A 21,727-nucleotide genomic window follows, 5' to 3' on the forward strand; every position below is an offset into this window, starting at 1 on the left:
CGGCATCACAAATGCCAGTCTTCAACTAATGTGATTCACTCCCCATGATATCAAGAAATGGCGTGGGTATTAGACACTGCAGTGGCCATGGGTTCTAACAACATTCCACTAATAGTACTGAGGGCATGCAATTCAAAGCTATACAGAAACCAAGCTGTCCCAGTATATCACCAGCACTGGTGTTTATCCAGCCTTGTGGAAAATTGTCCAGGTATGTGCTGCCCACAAAAACTAGGAAAAATACAACTCAGCCAATTACCCACTTATCAAATAAAAGCTGAAAGAATTGCAGATGCTGTAAATCAGAAACAAAAACAGAAATAGCTGGCAGCATTCAGCAGGTCTGGCAGCATCTGTGAAGCGAAATCAGAGTTAATGTTTCAGGTCTGGTGACCCTTCCTCAGAACTGATGGTGACTAGCAGAATGTCAGTTTATTATGCAGAAGGTAAGAAGGGGGTAGGGAATAAGAAGTAAACAATAGTTGGGAATAGAGCCCAAAGAGACTGAAGAAAAGTTGGACAGACAAGGGAGTCAATAACAATCTGGCTGGGAGGGTGAAAAGGTCTTAATGGAGATTGAGAGTAGCTAACAATAGTTAGTGTACAATGGCAGACTATGTGATAACAAGGCCTTATGTCTGGGATAAGGGGCTAGGACATGGGAGACTTCAGGCCCTAAAATAAATGAATTTGATATTCAGTCTGAAGGGTTGCAGAGTCGCCAAGTGGAAAATTAGATGTTGTTCTTCCAGCTTGTGCTGAGCTTTACTAGAATCCAGCAGCAAGCCTGAGACAGCAATATCAGTCTGTAATATCAACTGTTGTCAACTGAATGACTTGCATTGTTCAGGAAATTCTATTCTACTGAATGTTAGGATAACATTCATGCTAAACTTTCTCAAAGGATGGATTCTCCAAAACCTGGGAAATGAATGCTCACACCCACATGCGACTTTGCATACTATGTGTTATTTAAATTATTTAAATGTGTTAGGTATATAAAGTGTCTAGAATGCTTTGCTTACTGTAATCCAGCAATGAAAACTAAGTAACCACACGTTGGCTGTGCATTTTGATCAGAATGGTAATATGTAATGGTGTCATTCAATTAAGCAAATTTGCAATTAAACAGAAATGGAAGAATTGAAATCCAATCAGAGACAACTGAAAAGAAAGTTCTGTAAAGATTTCTGATAAATAAAAAATCAGCAGGAAAACTATATAATATAAGTAGCCTTTATACTTGTGTGTCAGACCACAAAATCTGGTTAAGATTTATATTGTGGGATATAGCCTGCTATTGCAAGGACTGTACTTTGTAGAAGACATTGTAAACCAACTGAGAATGACCTTGCTGAAAATGAGCCATTTTACTAGTGGAAGAGGGCCAGTTCTAAGTTCAATGATTCCTAATTGATTTAGGCTGCATGGCTACTTACCAGCTGATGCAGACAGGATGGTCAAGTATATCATAGATCCGAAAAGAATGTAATCTGTATATTTTAGCGTTGCTGAATACATTCATCTTATAAATAGTGGGATTTTGAATGGTGGAAAACGGGCTTATGCAAGGTGGTCAGAGTCAATCAAACTAAAATTACTGTCAGTATTAAAAAACTGCAATACATTTTGTGGTGAAGAAAGATTAATCTTTGAAGCACAGTCATGTATCATTCATAGCAGCCATTTTGTGGCAACAGTGTCTCATTTAGTACAATAAATTGATTGCATAGTTAATCTTGCTTGTAAGGGAGAAATGCTGGCCAGGACATGGGCACATTTTAACACTTACTCACCATTTGATTCACTATGACCACTGTGCACAAGCTTGTTTCCATCATTTAATATCCTGCAATTGAATATGAACAGAAAGATTCAGATATGCAGACTACATTCTTTTGGGTCCTGTGATATAAATCAAAATATGTTTAGATCCTATGTAATGTGCCAGAGATTTCATGATCTGATGGCATTAATTCAATAGAAGTGTGGGCTGTAACAATTAGAATCCTTAGTTTAAGTAAAGAAAGAAATTCTCTTTCTATATTTAAAAATACATCCCGTTAAAATGTTTTGATGTGATTTCCAGTATTGCTTTAAGATAGCATATTTGGTGATGGAACAAATATGGGATGAGAATAAATTCTAATCTTGTCTCTGCATGTAAACAACAGACAGTTTGGAAATGTAAGGGAACAGTATGAAAATGCCCAAGACAAGGGAAAAAAGTCTATAATCTGATAAAAGACTAATTACCAAACTACCTCATACGAACCAATAACAAATCAAAATGTGGGTTTCGACAGTAACTATAAGAAATAAAGCTATTAGTAGAGGGGTAAAGATTGAAAGGATTAGAAGCTGGATAAACACCTAATAATTTAACTTATGATAAACATGCCAACTCTGACTACCATGCAGAGTTAATATTTTGAATTCAGTGACCCTTCTTCAAGAATGATCATTTGCAGTTCTGAAGAAGAGTAGCTGGATGTGAAACATTATCTCTGCTTTCTCTCCACAAATGCTGCCAGATCTGCTAAGGCTCTCAGCAATTTCTGTTTGTGTTTCAGAAACACAACATTCACAGTAATTTGTTTTATTTTCTGTATCACTGTACTTGATTAGTACAGAAGCACAGGTTGTAGTTGTGTTTGATGTAAGAATAGAATCTGATTCTTTTGAAGGCAGAGCATTAATTAGTTCGAACGTGACAAAGACAAAGAGACTAGGGCAAGGTTTAGATCAATCTCTTGTGTCAGAATGTACTTTCAGGTTAGTTGGAACCTGGGAACCTGATTGTATGAAGTAAAGTACAATTGACGGAAGACGTAATCAGTCACTTTATATGAATCATAACCAGAGTTATTGTCACCAGATTGATAATGCTTTATCGCAACAATAAATACTGCAAACTCTACTAACACTACCAAATGAACAGAGAGATTGTAGCATTGTGGTGACATATCACTGGACTAGTAATGCAGACGATCCAGACTCATGCTCTGGGGTCAGGGGTTCAAATATCACAACAGCAGTTGGAGGAATGTAGATTTGATGATTAAATCTGGATTATAAAGCTAGTTGTAGTCACCACAACAATGATCAACAATTGCTGTAAATCACATCTGGTTCACTAATGTCCTTCTGGCAAGGAAATTTGCCATCATATTTGACCTAACATATACATGACTCCAGACCCATACCAATGTGGTTGACTCTTAATTGCCTCCTGAATCTTAAGGGTTATTAGGGATGGGCAACAAATGCTGGCCTTACCAGTGAAATCCACACACGAAAGAAAAAGATCGCTCGATATCCATAAAGTGAATCCACTCAACAGATTTTCTGTCTCTGATTTATGCTGGTGTATTTACTGTGTAACACGAAAAGTAAATATTTGGAATTTATTTAACATGTGCAAATTAGGACACTGTTAAATTACATCAGCAGAAGTGATTTAAATACTAGTGTCAGTATTTGTCTTTTGTTACATCTCATTGAGTTTGGAGCATCATGATTTTGTCTTATTTCATAAATGTTAATTACTTAGTGTAGATGTATAATGAGTGAATTATGTGTACATGGGTGTAGTCACTTGGCTGCGAACTATTTGAAATTAGACCACAATATACAAAGAGGACAGCTTTGAAATCCTTGATGATTCATTCACCTTTTCATTTTCAGTTTTTTCAAGTAAATGTATCCCATGCTGATCTATTCCCAATTCTACTTTGTCAATATTAATATTTTCAGCCGTGGAAACAAGGGTTGAGGATATCACACCATGTGCAATACATAATGACTGCTATAATTACAGATACCATATCAGATCCTAAAAGTATTGGTTTAATGCGCTGAAGCTCTTAAGGTAACATGTGCAAGTGAAAATATGCAGTGCACAATTTAATTTCATAATTTTCTAAATGGTTTCCTATTTCTAATCATGGAAAAGGTCAAGTCCTGAAATTTGCTTCAATTGTAGACAGCAGAAAATATTTCGAAAGATAGTTAATATTTCTGTTAGAGCCACAAGCAAATAGACTAAAGGAAATTGTTGCTGAAATTTGTGTTCTTTGTACATATTCTGACAATGAAATCTATTCTCAAAGGAAGTAAGTGACTTTGGTTCATGGCTACAGGACTGTGTTAATAATCATTGGAACATTGACCTAACAGAAATGAAGTATATTTTTCTGTTCCTATTTTCTTTTCTACTTCTTGACAGTAAAATAATGTATTTTGACTTCTGCCTGCATTTGCTATGTATGAGTCAAGCCTTTAATTGGCAGAGAACTGTTATCAAATCCTGAAATTAGAATTCATAACATGTACATACATTCTTTTGACTGATTCATATTTTGAACTGGATTTTTCTATGCAGCTTTCATACTCTTGATTGTGGCATAACCTTTTTGGTTTTAAGTGGTATCAAGGAGATGAGAAGTGATATCAGTGGACCTTATAATTAGTGTCCTTTAACATAAGGTTGATCTGTGCCAGCAATTGACAGCTAGAGAACCAAAACCTGTCCATATTATCACAACATTAGGGCCATTCAAAATATAATTACATACTAGGCCAGAAGGATGCATTTCAGTGCACTGAATTTTCTTTTCTGAGGATTTTATTTGATGTCACATTTTTTAAGTTCTGTCCAAAGTTTAAAACACTGTAATTCAGTTATACTCCTTTGAGTTAACTCTGATAATACTGCATGTTAATGTAACATCGAAAATCTGAAATATCATTCACCTTTTTAGATTTACTCTTGACTTTGATAGAGTTATAATCTAAGAGCATTTCTCCACGAAGAGTGCCCCTGTAGTAATTTGCTGTCACTATTTAGATTATTCTTTTTCAAATAGATTCTCTTCTCATGCTGGTGTAATCACCTGTAGTTTGTGGAAGAGCCCGGTCCTTGTTACCTGCCACCATTATTTATCTTTTACTTGTTGGTAAAAATCCTTGAGATGAGATCGACATTCAGATAGGAAGCATTCATCTTCCAATTCTTCCATCTTCTCTGTTTGTTTTGACATGAACAGTTTGGTGGTCTTTAAATTTCTCCAGCTTAACATGAACAAATGGAAGTAAACTTTTGTGGTTCTTTCAGCAGCTCTACAACCTGGTCTCAATTCTATTAACATCCCAAAAAATAATATAAAAGCTCGATTGCATCAAGGCCAATTTATCCATTGTTCTAGTTCTTATAAGATTCTTAATCCCACCAAGATCTTGCATTTCTGTAACTTGTGGATTCCACCCTCTTTGAGTTGCTTTTCTGTGGTGAGGAATATTATGCAGGTTGTCTTATAGATGCGGGTAATTATAATCATTGAACCAGCAGCTTATAATGTTGCTAACTAGTAAACTAAATGTAGTTAAGCTAATAATATGTCCATTCGTGGCCCAGTGGTTAGCATTCACAGTGCCAGGGACCTGGTTTAATTCCAGCCTCGGGTGACTGTCTGAGTGGAGTTTGCACGTTCCCCCTATGTCTGCGTGGGTTTCCTCCCACAGTCCAAAGATGTACATGTTCAGTGAATTGGCCATGCTAAATTGGCCATAGTGTTCAGGGATGTGTAGGTTAGGTTTATTAGTCAGGGGAATTGCAGTGCAATAGGGATGGGAATGGATTGGTGTGGACTTCTTGGGCCAAATGGCCTGTTTCTACACTATAGGGGTGATATGATTCTATGATTTGCCGACTGCCCAACCTTATGTCTTGTAAAATGAGCTAAGGCTATATGGTATGCAAGCAATGTTCTCCTGCTGATGCTGATGCCTGAACTCACATAGTATCTTTTAAAATGAGCTGGCACAAATTAAAACATCTCTGGAGCCAAATTTAGTCAACATACATTAAAATGTAAGCTGTAATTGTAAATTTAAATTGTGCTTTGACTCAACTGCAGCTTTGTTCAAAAGAGAAAGAATGAATGTGTGACACAATTGTTTTAATTAGCACCACTATAACTTGTATTTTAGCCAGGGAATTTGAAGAAGAAGAGGAATACCTGGAAATCTTCATGATCAGCAAGTACCAAGCCGGCATTTACCAGTGCAAAGCCGCCAATGAGGTTTCCTCTGCTGATGAGAAGAAAGTCCATATCACTGTGAACTGTAAGTTGCTCACAAATCACCTTTCATTCCAGAAGAAGACCAAGTGCTGGACTTAAACAGGTGTCAAGTGATTCAGCCACATCATTGAAAACATACATTTTTCATTTTTTAGACCAGAACTTATTTAATCAGAATTAACAGGGTATTTTTGCAAGGATGCTTTAAATAATTTACATTCAATACATTGACAATTGCAACAATTGACAAAGTAGAATTTTTGACTAAAAAGATAAACAAATTTGAAGTTGAAATGATAAAACCTAAAATGAGTTAAAGCTATTTATCTTGTAATATTAGTTTTTACAGAGTTTTATTGACACAGCACATAATTTTTCATTGTATTGGATATAGATAATTGTTATTTACTTAAGACAGCGTAGGGTAATTTCATTGAGTATGTCGTTAGTTAATTAAAGATATTGTGCATTTTTATTTTTATAAGTAAGAAGAATGAATATTTGCTTCAAACCCACGATCTCCATGTTTGCCATTTATTTCTGTGCTTTGATAAGCATTTATCTACCTTACAATAGGGTCCAATTGTGAATGTAAGTCTTCTGTCTTTTTCACCACATATCTGTAATCTTTTATAGTACTTTACCTTTCATGCATAAATCTCTGATCTTCTAAGTGTTTGGGTTATTTCATACAAATTATGAGAGTTGCCTGATTTTTAAGTGAAAGTCTGGTGTGGGTTGAAGGATCAGTAATCAGTTTTCCCAAACCCATCTCCAAAACACCCCGTTTTAGCTTTAATTGAGGACAGAGGTCAGTGAATGAACAAGTTGCTAAGTGTGTTTGAACTTTAAATCTGATCTAAATGCAGGCCCTTTGAAATTTACCTACTGCTGTGTGGGTCTCCTGAGGCCTCCATTCCCTATTCTTCCCCCAGTTAGATTTGGATTCTGCCCCATCATTAACACTGTCACTACCACTAGGCTCTGAATGCCCCACCAGGGCCAGATTCCTGTTGTTCAGAACATAGCCTCAACAGCTTATGTTATGCCAAACTCCATAATGCCTCTATCTGATCCTGGTTAACCTATCTTCAAACCAATTTGCTCTCTTCCCCCGCCCCCGATTCTTTCATGGACTTACATGTTATTGTGATTCTTTCCATTTGACTTCAAGGCTCAGCTGTCAATTCAGCCGGGTCTACATAGGACCTGAGAAATGATACAGCACAGAAGAGGCCATTCTGCCCATGGTGCATGCCATTGTCCATGGTGACCCAAAGACACCCAATGCACATTTCTAATCCCATTTTCCTGCATATGACCCATTGCACTGCAGCCTACCGCACTTAAAGTCCAGATCCAGGGAGTTTTAAAAAGAATTTAGGGTCTCTACTTCCACCACCAACTTAGGCAGTGAATTCCAGACACCCACCACCTCGAAAAGTGTTTTTTCTCACATCCACTCTAATCCACCTTCCACTTAACTTTAACCTATGACCCTTGATTTTTGAACTGTCTGCCAAGGGAAACAGGTTTCTCCTGTCGACACTATCTCTACCCTTATAATTCTCACAAATGATAACATAGAAACATTTTGAATCAAACTGCAACCCAGGTTTGTCGGTGGTGTGTTGCTGGGGAGAGCTGCATTTTACCAAGTTCACCACAAGGTGGCAGATAGCCAGAGCAGTTGGATGCAAAAATAAGCAGAGCTGCTCCTGAGAAATAAGCAATTGCTGACTGTTTTGGCATTGTGTTTAGGGTGCAGTAACGTAAAGGTCACAACATCCCTCCATGAGCCTATTTTACAGCAACCTGCGATGTGATGAGCAAGGTCTGCTATTCAGTAAGACCTATGACAACATGGATCAACGAATAGCTGTGGAAGTCATTGAGTGATTGACCCAAATTAGCTTCCTCCTGAGATTCCCAATATCCAGTCTTGAATCAACTCAATTCACTCTGTATGATATCAAGAAATGTCTGAAAATATTGCATATGGCAAGGGTTATGGGTCTTGACAAAATTTCAACCATAGTACCAAAGAATTAAGCTTCAGAACTATCTGTGTCCCTGACCAAACTATTCAAGATGGCCTCAACATTGACCTCGAACACACAAGGCAGAAAATTGATCTAGTATGTCAAGTGATTCTATAAATCAGGAACAGAAATAGGCCATTTAATGCATTGAGCGCTACTCCCCCCTTCAATAGAATCATAAACTGTAACCTTAAATTCACATTCCTGTCTGTCCCTGATAACTTTTGAAACACTTCTTTAAGAAGAATCCATCTCTCTCTGTCCTCAAAACCTTTAAGGACTCTGCTTCCTCTGCCCTTTCAGGGAAGGAATTCCAAAGACCCTCAAACTTCTGAAAAAAAAATGCCTAATATCTATTTTAAATAGGTGACCCCTGACCTTTAACAGGTACCGCAAGTTCTTTATTTTCCCAAAAATAAAACATCATCTCCATATGTATCCTCAGAATTTTATATATATTTCAATCAAGTCACCTCTTACTCTTGTAAACTCCACTAGATACAAGTCTGGGCTGTCTAATCTTTCCTTACAAGATTACCTGCTCATTATAGGCATTTGTTGAACTATCTTCAGTACATCTGCATCCTTCCTTAAATAAAATGACCACAGTACTCCAGATGTGGTCTCACCTGTGCTCTGTATATCTGAAGCACAACCTCCATACTTTTGTGTTCAATTCCATTTGCAATAAATGATAACCTGCTGTTAGCTTTCCTTATTGCTCACTTGACCTGCAGCCTTGTATCTTCTTCACAATTTATTTTCTAACCCATCTTTGTGTCATCATCAAGTTTAGCAACTATACCTTCTGTCCCTACATCTAAGTCACTTATATAAATTGTTTTAAAAAAGGGATAAACCCAACTCAGCCATTTACCACTCCTTCAATCTATTTGCCAATTCCATTATAGTATTGGAAGGGCTCATCAGTAGAATTGTCAAGTGACACTTACAAAGCAATATCCCGTTTACTGATTTTCAGTTTGGGTTCTGATAGAATCCCTTGGCTCCTAACCTCAATACATTGTTGGATCAAGCGTGGAGAAAAAGAAGTAAATTCAAGATGTGAGGTGGAAATGACTGCCTTTGACATGATGCAGCATGTGATTAAATGTAGTACCAAAGAACCCAAGCAAAACTGGAGTCAGTGGGAATCAGGGATAAAAAAATAGTTAGAGTCAGACGAGAAGATGGCTCTGGTTATTGGAGGTAATCATCTCAGTTCTATTACATTGCTGCATGAGTTCCACAGGGCAATATCCTCAGCCCAACTATCTTCGGCTGCTTCAACAATGACCTTCCCTCTCTAATTGGCTGAGTTGGATTTATCCTTTTCTTTCACAACTTTATATAAATGGTTTAGCTATAAGGACAAAAGACATGATTGCTAAAGTTGCTGGTAGCATTCAGGTCTGGTCTGAAAATTTTAAATAAAATTTTAACACCACAAGTAATCACTTGCACAAAGAACTTATCCAATCATCTCCCCTGTCAATGATGTTTCCTTTGTTGAATCAGACTAGATGCTGAAACAGCTACATAAGTATTGTAGCTACAAGAGATTAAAGCCTGAGAATTCTAACAATTAACTTCTGTCCTGTATTCCCAATGCCTGTGCACATTTACTAAGGCACAAAGTTGGATGCAATGCTTTCTATTTCACCAGATGTCTGTAGCTCCAAGAATACTCAAGAAACTCAACACCACCGAGAACAAAGTAGTTGCTTGATCAGCACTCTGTTCACTATGTTCGACATTCACTCTGTCTTGCACTGATGCACAGTGGCAGCAGTCTGTTACCATGTACAGGAGCACTCCAGCAACTCATGAAGGTTCCTTCAATCTCTCAAATTGGAAACCTCAGCCATCAAAAAGAACAAAGGCAGCAGAGGCATGGGCACAAAACCCCTTTCTTGACTTTGAGTTATACCATGTGTTGCTTACTGTCACTGCATCAAAGTCCTCAAGTTTCCTTTCCAATAGCACTGCTATTGTGGTTACAATTCAAGGACTGCATTCATTCAAGCTGTCAGCTCTCTGGCATATTGGGATAGGCAGGATGCCCATGGGCTACAAGAAAGCCAAAAGACCTTGTCCTCAATAAAGCTCACTTCATCAATAAAAGCAGGCAATGCCCTGGTAAATGGGTTCTGGCCTGCAGTCCTTCTATTGTAAAATATAAGACCATATATCACCCATAGAGACTTCAACAATTTGCCAAACAACTTGACAGAAATTTGCAACCAGTAAGTGACACTAAGGTCAGAATTGTGATATGTTGGAGCTTTTATTCACAACCTGGTACAAAGCTGGCATTTTTCAGTTAATAATTTAATTCATAATTGACGCAAAAAGGTGGGTGTGGCTGTGAGAGAATGCCTCTTCAGGATTAGCTCTGCTCAACCACGAGGTAGTGGTTGAAAAGTGTATTCAAATACTCGTCCGGATCAAAACTCTGTTGGAATGCTGCATCCAGCCTGATTGTCCACCAGTGATCAAAACCCACAAATAATTCAAAATGAGCCCTCGCAACATCAGGTCTTTAAGGGGTAACTCAGGAAGACCTAAGAGATGTACAATGATAGCAGCCTGTGAGCTCTGAAACTTTGACATTGACATTGATCATCACCCATCCATATCAAGACATCGTCAAATGCATCACAGCTTCGAAAGGCAAACTCAAAAGGCCTAGCAGGTCCGACATTCCCGAGTCAATTTGTGAGTTGAGCTCCAAGTGGAAGCACAACGGAGACAGCGACCGTCCACAGCAGGCTCTCTCTCCCTCGCGGAGAATGTAATTGATAAGTAATACCAGTGGTAGGCGTGCTCCCATCAACCTCCAGATATGAGCATCACAGTACTTCAGCTTTTAACTGTTATGAAAATACAATCAGTGACCAAAGGCTTTAGAAACTACTGAAAATTTTACATTTGAACTGGAAAGATGATCACTTTCTCTCCAACCACTGGGAATATGCAGGCCCTGTACTTAGTATGCTGAGAATAGACAGACCTTACTGTGCTGCATTGCTAGTTGGGAGCAATAACCCTAACAAATTATACAGTAACATTTGTAAATAAGGAAATTACCATTGTCACTTGAATAAAATGAGTGTTTCAAAACATAGTTCCTATCAAATATATTTCAAATTTCAATTTGGATTCTGGGAAGTTCTTCAGCTTACTCCTGGCTGTAGAATGTGGATAGAACATTGTTAAGGTTACAAAGATGTACCAGTGGGACAAGGGCCAGCAAAGTGAGATATACTGCTAAGAGAAGTGAACAGTAGATATTGTCCCAAGTTATGTAATTTTGTTGGATTTCAATGTCTGGCCTACTTTCAGGAATGTGCTAACCATCTGAAAAGCAATTCCCTACAAAAATCATAAAACATAGCATTGAGAGGCACAAGCAGAGGTATCAGAACTGATTGTCACAGGAAATGTTAAATAACAGTGTGGACTGCAGCAATTCAAAAAGGCAGCTCACCACCAACTTCTCAAGCACAACTAAGGACAGGCAATAAATGCTGACCCAGCCAACGACATGACTAAATCAAAAAAACAAGAGTGAACAGTCAGGAAGACTTTAGTACAGTATTTCTCCTCTTTGAATCTGCAATGATCAGCCTGCTTCTTAAAAACAAAACAAAAACTTCACCACACTGCCTTTATAAACTGCCATTGTTCTCCAAATTCCCTTTTTCAACATCCTAAAGTTATGAAAAATTTAATATAATAAATCTATGATAAAACCCCAATCATGTGCAATTCCATTTTGAATTCCATCAGTTAGGTTCTGTCAAGCCAGAGTAAGGAAATGAATCTTATCAAACTAACAAATACAATCTGTGTTATTGTGACAAAAGGTAAACTATCCCTCCTCAAGCTTCTCGATCTGTCTGCCTCCTTTAACATAGTAGACCAGATCATCCACTTCTGACACTTTCTGTGACAGAAGATAGTTCAGTCTACTGACAGCAACTGCAAACAAGGTACTGATTAGTCAAAATGGAAAACCGAGCTCATGGCCTGAAGTTTGTGAAGTGTCCCAGTAAAAAGGCTCTCCTACCAGACATCCAAAATTCAAATTTGATGAAAAATCCATGATTTTCAGAACAAATGATGAACATAGAAGCTCAGAAAATTCAATGCCTCACTGATATGAATGACACATGCTCCTTTTAACGAAGAAAACTATGAACCTTCAGCACACAAACCAACTGATCCAAAGTTGGCAAACCTGTTTTCAAAAACATGGACAGAATCAACACCCATAACATTTCAAAGATTTTGCTGCTCTTTTCAAAATGGATGCTCCAGTAGTTCAGGAGAGTGATACATTTCTAGGTACGGAATGATGGGACATTAGTGTGAAAGTTGTGAATATTTTGTGAGTTGGGTGAGGAGCTTTCTTAAATCAAGAGAAAAACTAATCCCAGTGAGTGACCTTTTGCATGCATTAACATCTCATTTTTGGTTAATCTCATTTTAGCTATATGGCATTTCCTATTACCCCATACACTGGTTAGAAACTTAATAGTGACAATTCTCGACTTGAAAAATAAAGTGGTTACCTGATGACTCCGAAGTGCTTCTTTTACCTCTGGGTTTGCATTATCAACAGCAGTGACTGCCATTGCAGGGTACATAGTGATTTCATCCATCACAGATGTTGCTACGTACCGCCCTCAATGCACCTTCATGGAGAAGTGCAAAGCTGAGGAGTTTGACACGAAGAGCTGTATTTGGGGATTGACTGAGGGGAAGAGGCTGAGGCAGAGCCTGAGACTCATTGCACAAAACATGACTACTATTTCTTCCACCTTGATGCAAATAACAAGGGTGCGCAGGAGCTCACAAATGACTGCCACCACTTTTGGAGTGGCTGCACTCATTGTTTTGCAACACGAGGGAGGACATTTAACTTTTGAGCAATCTGAGACCCTTCATTTCAGCCCATAGCATCATGCATACACGATGAAAGACACCTGTGAGCGCCACATGCCGAATGTGAATCTTGTCCATGAACCCTTCAAAGATACATTATCTCTGCTTCAGTCAGTGAAGCAAATCCACAATCCACAAACCTGCATATGATTTATATTTTTGTGACCTCTTCACTGCACATTGACACTGATAACCTGCATCAATGACTCCGTAATTTTTTTTTATTCTTTTCACAGTATCATAGCCTTCATAAATTTGGGAATCTCCAGTTGAAATGTCTCCAGGAACTTAAGTGTCTTTTTTTAATTATGGCTTGCCAGTCCTGGCACCACCTTGATAAATTTAGTTTAAAATGTCATAATAGTCTGCCCATCACAGTACAAAATGTATCTATGCCTAGACATTCTGAAGATTTAACATTGCCCCATTATAATAGATGAAATCTCTCATGTCAGTATCCAAGCCAAGCGTTTATCAAATTTGAACAAAGTTTCACAATTACAAAACTGGATTTCCAATTCAGTATTTAAATCAGATTTTTCAGTGAAATTATTCACAGAGCAAATGTTAACTTGTTAACAACCAAACTTAAGTCCGCAGTAAAATGGGATATTTTGTTGCAATTTATTTTTGTTCTTTATTTTACATCTCTACACATGGGGATTGCAAACTCGTTATGTTGGGAAATACGATTTCATTAGGTGACAAAATAAATATATGGCCAGAGACTACCTCCTATCTATTGTATCCAGCCCAGTCATGATTTTGAAAACCTCTCTTCGATCTCCTCTTAGCACCTCTGTCTCCAAAGAGAACTGTTCCAACTACTTTAATCTATCCTCGTAACTGAAGTCCCTTATTCCTGGAACCATTCTTGTAAATCACTTCTGTGATCTCTCCAAACACGCTTACATCCTTCCTATAACATGGTGCTCAGATCAGCGCACAGTATTCCAATGAGACTGAACAAGTGCCTTATACAAGGTTGACATCACTTTCTCTTGTACTCTATCCCCTAAAGTCAAGGATTCTATAAGATTAATTATCTACTTTCCCCCTCTGTTCCTCCACATTCGATGATCTGTCCATGTATGCAACCAAGTCCCTCTGTTTCTGCACCTCCTTTCGATTTGTGTGCCCTGTTTCATAATGACCTTCAATATTCTTCCTACCAAAATACATCTTAAACTTTCCTGCTGTGCCCCTCATCTGCCAACTTTCTACCAATTCTACCAACTCATCTATATAGTTTTGGGATTCTGTCCACATCAAAGTTTAGAATTGCTGCAAGTTTTGTCTCATATGCAAACTTTGAAATTGTCCCTAGTGCACCAAAACCTTGATTATTTACATATCAGGAAAAGCAAGGGCCTGAATACTGACCTATGAGGAACTCTACTCCAACCTTCCTCCAACCTCAAAAGTATCCATTGACCGTTATTCTTGGTTTCTTATTGTTCAGTAAAGTTTGTATCCATGTTACAACTGACCTTTCTATTTCAGGGGTCAATAATTTTCCTCACAAGTCTGTTTGATGGCACTGAATCAAACATCTTCTGGAAGTCTGTGTACACCATGTCAACAGTATTACCCTCCTCAAATTACATCTTCAAAAAATTGAGCAAGTTAGTCAGGCATGAATTCCCCTTCATAAACCCATGCTGACTCTTTCTAATCAGTGCACTATTTTTCCACATGACTACTAATTCAATTCACAATAATTGTTTCTAGAAGCTTCCGCATTGCTGAAAATTGTTGTTGTGACAAGTCCATATCTTTCACTGACTGGTGAGTAACTCATTGAGCCAGCTGACTAATGCAAACATTAAATAGACAACCAGGTACGTGAGGGCAATGATACAGATTAAATATTTTAAATGGAACAGGATAAGTCGAGGGAACACATACCATGGATCAACAATTAATGCAAGTATCAATCACTTGACAATTAATTCAGTCTTATTCCTTGCCTGACAAATTATAGGTGGGAAGTAGAGGACCCATATTCAAAACGAAGCATCACTGATATTGAGACTTACAGAATTTTGACAATAAAATCAAAAGTCTATCTCAGACTAAATTCAATGAATATGTGATGCTCGTTGAGTAATTGTCAAGAAATTTCTCTATGTACCTTTTCAGGTTTTCAGGTGAGAGATCAAGATCAGCATTCCCCACAGAACATGCACCAGCAAAAGAGTGTACATCAGGAAATTGTCATTGATTTTTGGTTTTTTTGTTTGTTAATGGGATGTGGGCTTGCTGGCAGGATTTGACCCTCCCCAGTTTTAAATTAACTGTTTTGATTGTTAGGCCATTTCGGAGGGCAGTTAAGTGTCAGCCACATTGTTATGGATCGCAGTCACACACAGATAAGACCAGAATGACAGATTTTCTTCTCTGAATCAGGTGTATTTTTACAATAGTTGATGATATTTGTCATGGTCACTATTGCTGAGACTTGCTTTGCATACCATAATCATCCCAACAGCTGTGCGGTAGAATATGAATTCATAATTCCCAGAGCATTTATTAGAATTCCTAAAGTGTGGAAACAGGCCATACAGTCCACACTGACCTGCCAAAGAGCAGCCCACCCAAACTCACGTCCCACTCTATATCCATAATCCCCTATTTACCTTGGCTAATTCACTTAACCTGCACATCCCTGGACACTATGGGCACCTAGCCAGAACATCTTTGGGCTGTGGGAGAAAACCCATGCAGACAGAGGGAGAACATACAAACTCCAAACAGACGGTTACCAAAGGGTAGAATTGAACCTGGGTCCCTGGCACTGTAAGGCAACAATGCTAGCTATGGAGTGACTGGGTTACCATTGGCAGGGCCCCTGGATTACTAATCCAGTGACCTTACCACTAGGCCAGCATTGCCCGAAACATTAGAAATTCATGGCTGGGATTTTACAATTTATAACTGTGTGTTTAGAAGAAAGAGCTTTCCTTTTGCACTAAGAGATTTCTTCTGACAAAGTGAACAATGAAGGTTTCAGACATCATATGATATTCTTTTTATCTGCCAATTTATTGGAAATGGTAATACATTTAAACAATGTTGGCTAATATTACAATGTATGAAGTCTTCCGAATATATTAACTTTTAGCAAACTATAATTGACTGTGTGGGTATTGTTAGCAAGGCAAACATCTATTGGCCATTCCTGGTTGCGCTGAGAAGACAATGGTAACACTGACAGCAGTGTTCTCAACCAATTCTAGCACCTTGTCATGATCAGTCATTGCCTTATTGAATTCCAGAGGCTCAAGGAACTGAATGTTCTACACCTGCACCTAATTTATATGATCATGTGACTAAAATGACTGTATTATTTCACAAAGCATGGTAAAATTGCATTGTAGCGTGGTAATCATTTTTCACAGTGCTGGTTTCCTGATGTGGATTTATATTGTTTTGCAGATGCTCCCACTATTAAGTATGCTCAGAGTGCAGATGTTGCAGTGGGCCGTACTGGAATGCTGCACTGTGAGGTTTCGGCTGTGCCACCAGCAGACTTTGAGTGGTACAAGGAAGATAAGCGGTGAGTGTTTCAGCAAAATATAACATCTAAAGATTGATTGAAGAAGTTTTAGATAAGAATTCATAAAATTAAAGAATCAAAGATAACCTCATGTATACTTTACACTCGTGTTAAATATTGGGCCTGGCCGTGCAAGTGTGTCGGTACTTTGAAATGATCTTGGAGGACCTGCCGAGAAGGAAGTTGAAGAAATGAGACAGACTTCAGTAACTGAATGTTTTAATGAGAAAATTATCCTGATTCAGAAGCTAATTCAAAAGAAAATGGCAAGGGTGTATTGTTTTGCAGTTTGCCATATACATAATAAAAGTAACTTCATAAACTTGGTCCACTATTCCCTTGTTTTCACTTCACATCAGGTTAGTTGAACTGAATCTCATCCTTTCTTCACCAATCATGATCATGTTTTTCTCCTACTGTATCTTTGGAAATTTTTTTTCTCTATCTGTGATATACATCAAAGTTATTCATAGCAATTGCATTGTGGCTCCCTTCTTTGACTTTAGTATTCATGGTTCAGTCTGTCCTCCCAATCTGTAGGTGCCTCTATTCAAATCTCTTATGTCTATTGTTTATTTTTAAAGAATTTATGCCTTGTCTGAACATGTACAAAATAGATCTATATCTATTATAAACAATACATAATATAAACTGTTTTTAAGATTGCATTTATCTCTCTAAAGTAATTTGTTTGTCATTGTCTGCCCAACCCTTGCTATTACTGAACCAACCCATGCTATTATTGAACCAATGCTTATGATATCATAGTCAATCTCCACCATGCATGTCCAAACCTTCAACTTAATTCATAACTGTTTAGTTGCTGAGTCTTAAGGCATTTACTTCCCTGATTATGTACACTGATGAGTTTGTTTATTTTCTCATTATTTGCACTCAAACTGTAATCTACCAGCCCTTACTGCCTGTTATAATGTCTAGATTACTCACGTTTACTACCTCTATCAGTTTTTATAATTCGTATCAACTGTATTTGCTCCTGTGCTGTACCCTAACATAATAAGCATTTCAGCATGAGAACATTGACCCCGCAGCAAGAGTCATTTATTTTATAAAATAACTAAGTCTCCAAAAAGGATCTGAGCTGTTTGAATATGTTAAAACCAACCTACTTTAGAAATAGGATTGTTGCAAGATGGGCATTCTGCACTAATTTATCCATTCACATTAGATATATCACTATAGACAATATATATTTTGTACTTTTTCCACACACAATTTATGTATGAAAACATGGTAGCACTCTCAATATTTCAGACAACTTGACAAGGACCCCAGAATGTAAAGTGGCTAAGCTGTCAAGAAGAGCTGTTCCTTTCACAATATACTTAGATGAGTAACTTGTGCCTATTTTTATTTTTTTCACTTGTGTCAGGATATATAACAGCTCGCAAGGCATCCAGATCCAGAACTTGGACAGTCGCTCCAGTCTCATTGTCACTAATGCCACTGAGGATCACTATGGCAACTACACATGTGTGGCAGGCAACAAGCTGGGGATCGCCAATGCAAGCATATTTCTATACAGTAAGGCCCCTCCTGAATAACCAGAAACTGAAAATGTTTATTTCCTTTTATTGGCTAGTGTTGTTTAAATGCTATTTTGAAACAATACTTTGTCTCCTGCAGTCTTTTCTTCCTGCAGATTACTCTACCTGATGGAAGAGAAAACATTTTACCTACGTTATTTTCCTTGCAGCAAGCCCACCTTGTCATTGGTCAATCAATAAAGTCATTTTGACTGTGTTGCTGTGGAAGTAGGTGATGCTGTATGCCGTGTGCTTGCTGCTTGAGGGAGTCAGCATCACCCATGAAATGAAAATCATTTGATGTACATTCGGGTCAGGGAGATGGACAATTCGGTGTGAATAAGAGCACCAAGTTTTCTTAATTAATATTTTCTGGTTAGACCATCATACAGTTTAATACTTTTCCCAACCAATCCTTCTGAGCATGCATAGCATTGGCCTGCAGTGACATTGGCGGTTAAAGTAACGTGCAGAACTTGGAAATTTCTTTTTCATCAAGAATGATCAAAGCAGAAATCTAGTTTAACATAAGGAAGGGTAAATAACTGCTGATAGAATCAAGTCCAATCTCATCTATTTTGAGACATTGTTTTTAAAGAATGATCAGCTGAGTAGCATGCCTCCTCACAATGGGATAAAAATTCAGCTTGTCGCTGAAAACTGGTTTTAGTGTATTAGCTGCCAGTTATATGACCCATTGACATGCACCACTTTGTGCCACTGAATATTGAGAGGAGAATACAACAGCAGGTCTCCTCCACCGCTGTTCCCTCACCACCTGATGCCTGGAGGAAGAACGCCTCATCTTCCGCCTCGGAACACTTCAACCCAATGGCATCAATGTGGGTTTCATCAGTTTCCTCGTTTCCCCTTACCCCACCTCACCCCAGCTCCAACCTTCCAGCTCAGCATCACCCTCATGACCTGTCCTACCTGCCTATCTTCCTTTCCACCTATCCACTCCACCCTCCTCTCTGACCTATCACCTCCATCCCCACGCCCATTCACTCTATGCTACTTTCTCTCCACCCCTACCCCCTCTCATTTATCTCTCCACTCTGCAGGCACCCTGCCTGTCTTCCCGATGAAGAGTTTTTGCCCGAAACATTGATTTTCCTGCTCCTCGGATGCTGCCTGACCTGCTGTGCTTTTCCAGCACCACTCTAAACTCTGGTTTCCAGCATCTGCAGGCCTTGTTTTTACCTAGCCAGTGAACACTGTCTTTATTATGTTACCTTCCAAGATAATTCTATAATCTGTGCTTTGTATATGGCTATTTTGTTTTAGTCTTTAGGGTTTCAGATTGACCAAGCTCTTCAAATTTGGCTGGCTGATTATTTTAACATTTCTGTGGAAAGGTTAGTGTGAAAGGAGCACACCCACTCAGAATTGGGGTCTGGATTTTCTGCTCAATTGCACTGCAATTTCACAGTGTACTTAAGCTGATATCAGGGTAACTGGCGCAAAGGAATGAACAATTTGAAGCCCAAATTTGCATTCAGAGCTTATTGGGTTTCTGTACAAAGTTAAAATTCACACAACATCAGGTTATAGTCAAACAGGTTTATTTGGAAGCACTAGCTTTCAGGGCATTGCTCCTTCATCAGGTAGGTGTGGAGCAGGATCATAAGACACAGAATTTAAAGCAAAAGATTACAGTGTCATGCAACTGAAATGATATATTGAACAAACCTGGATTGCTGTTAAGTCTTTCATTGTTTAGAATGTGTTGCAGGTTTCGGTTCATTCACATGTAAATCCCAGAACTTCTTTTAAGTCACATTCTCAAGATAACTAATGGTTTTATTTTTAAAAAGTGACATCTCAGCTCAGACAGTGCATCAAAGATGTGAGGTCAGAGTCTGTCTGTATCTAAATCTTGAGTTAGACTGGTTCTATTTTTAAAGTGGAAATTATAAAATATTACATGAATTGACTGCCTGCAGATTATGTGCCTTTTGAGCAAACTAGAATGTATCTGCAAATATAATGCTGCAAATGCAAATTCATCCCATAGACTTATATGTTATGTGTGTGTGCGTGCATGTGAGTCTGTGTGTGTGAGTGCGCGTGAGAGAGTTTGCATTTGCGTTTGTGCAGGCTTGTTAAAGTGTGAGTGTAATGGAGTATTAGCTAGTGAGAGAGAGTGTGTGTGGGTGTGAGTGTGGGGGGGTATGTGTGTGCATATAGGAGAGAAAGTATATATGAGAGGGTCTGCGTGTGTGTGTGAGTATGTAAGAGTGTGTCTATGTGTGCATAAGAGACTGTATAGTGCAGTGAGGGCACCTGTAGTGTGACATGAACCCAAGGTCCTGGTTGAGGCCATCCTCATGGGTACCAAACTTGGCTATCACTCTGCGTTGTTGCGTATCCCAAAGGCATCTGCAGAATTATATTTGCAGATACATTCTATTTTGCTCAAAAAACACAGAATCTGCAGGCAATCAATGCAGACAATCAATCCATGTGACATTTTATAAATTCATACTTGGGGAAAGAACAAGTCTGACTCAAGATTGGGATACAGACAGATTCTAACTTCACACCTTTAATGCATTGTCTGAGCTGAGATTTTTTTTATATAAACCTTAAGTTATCTCAAGAATGTGACTTAAAAGAAGTTCTGGAATTTACCTATTAATAATCTGAAACCTGCGACTCTTTCTAAAAGATGAAAGATTTAATAGCAATGTAAGATTGCTTAACTTATCATTTCAATTGCATGAAGCTGTAATCTTTTGCTATAGATTCTGCGTCTTATGATCCCTGTTCCACAGCTACCTGATGAAGGAACAGCACTCCAAAAGCTAGTGCTTCCAAATAAACCTGTTGGACTATAACCTGGTGTTGTGTGTTAACTTTGTCTACCCCGGCTCCTCCATATTATGGTTTCTGTAAACTTTCATCTGGTTTTGAAAACATCCCATTTTACCTAGGCCTGACTCACAAAAGATTACATAACCCCAGAATTAATTAGATCAATGCCAATTGAGAATGTCCACCAGCTGTGCTTGTTTTCAGGTATTTCTAGACTTCAAACATTGGCTACAAGTAAGGTTTTGAATGAATGCTCCCCTCGCTGCCACACTCCCTTTTTTGCACCATCTCTCCTCCCCTTGCCACCCCAATCCATACCCTATTCTCTGCACCCTTTGCTCACCATTCCTCACCCTTTACTACCCTACTCACCACTTATGTTACTGCCCTGCTCGCCCAATCAATGGAAGCTCATACACTTTCTTGGCAACATCAGCAAACTGATCATTTTATATTATGTCTCAAAGGTTTGCTTGAAATTGAGAAGAAAGCATGCATTTTAATCAGAAATATCATCTTTCAATGGCAGGATTTATGTATAATTTGGAGTTATATATGGATTATATTTGGATTATTTATGAAGTTATAATTAGATTTATATATGTGGTTTTGTGCGCCCTTCAATTTTAAGATAACAAACACAGCCCTTTGTCTTAGGGTGGTGGTTAGAAAATGAAAGATGTTCCCCAAAAACACTGCTGCTATCTGTACTTTACTTCCTGAGCTTGC

General features: G+C 38.3%; 1 protein-coding gene across 1 annotated transcript in view; it reads left to right on the top strand.

Moving 5' to 3' along the window:
• lsamp (limbic system associated membrane protein) overlaps positions 1 to 21,727 on the top strand; it is an 855,795-nt gene that overhangs the window by 712,000 nt on the left and 122,068 nt on the right. The window contains exons 4-6 of the mRNA XM_060833006.1: positions 5,992 to 6,126; positions 16,514 to 16,634; positions 18,028 to 18,179. Coding sequence (XP_060688989.1) covers positions 5,992 to 6,126; positions 16,514 to 16,634; positions 18,028 to 18,179 — 408 coding nt within the window. The remainder of the gene's footprint in view (positions 1 to 5,991; positions 6,127 to 16,513; positions 16,635 to 18,027; positions 18,180 to 21,727) is intronic.

The sequence above is a fragment of the Hemiscyllium ocellatum genome, chromosome 12 (assembly GCF_020745735.1).
Source record: "Hemiscyllium ocellatum isolate sHemOce1 chromosome 12, sHemOce1.pat.X.cur, whole genome shotgun sequence".
In the NCBI taxonomy this organism is placed as follows: Eukaryota; Metazoa; Chordata; class Chondrichthyes; order Orectolobiformes; family Hemiscylliidae; genus Hemiscyllium; species Hemiscyllium ocellatum.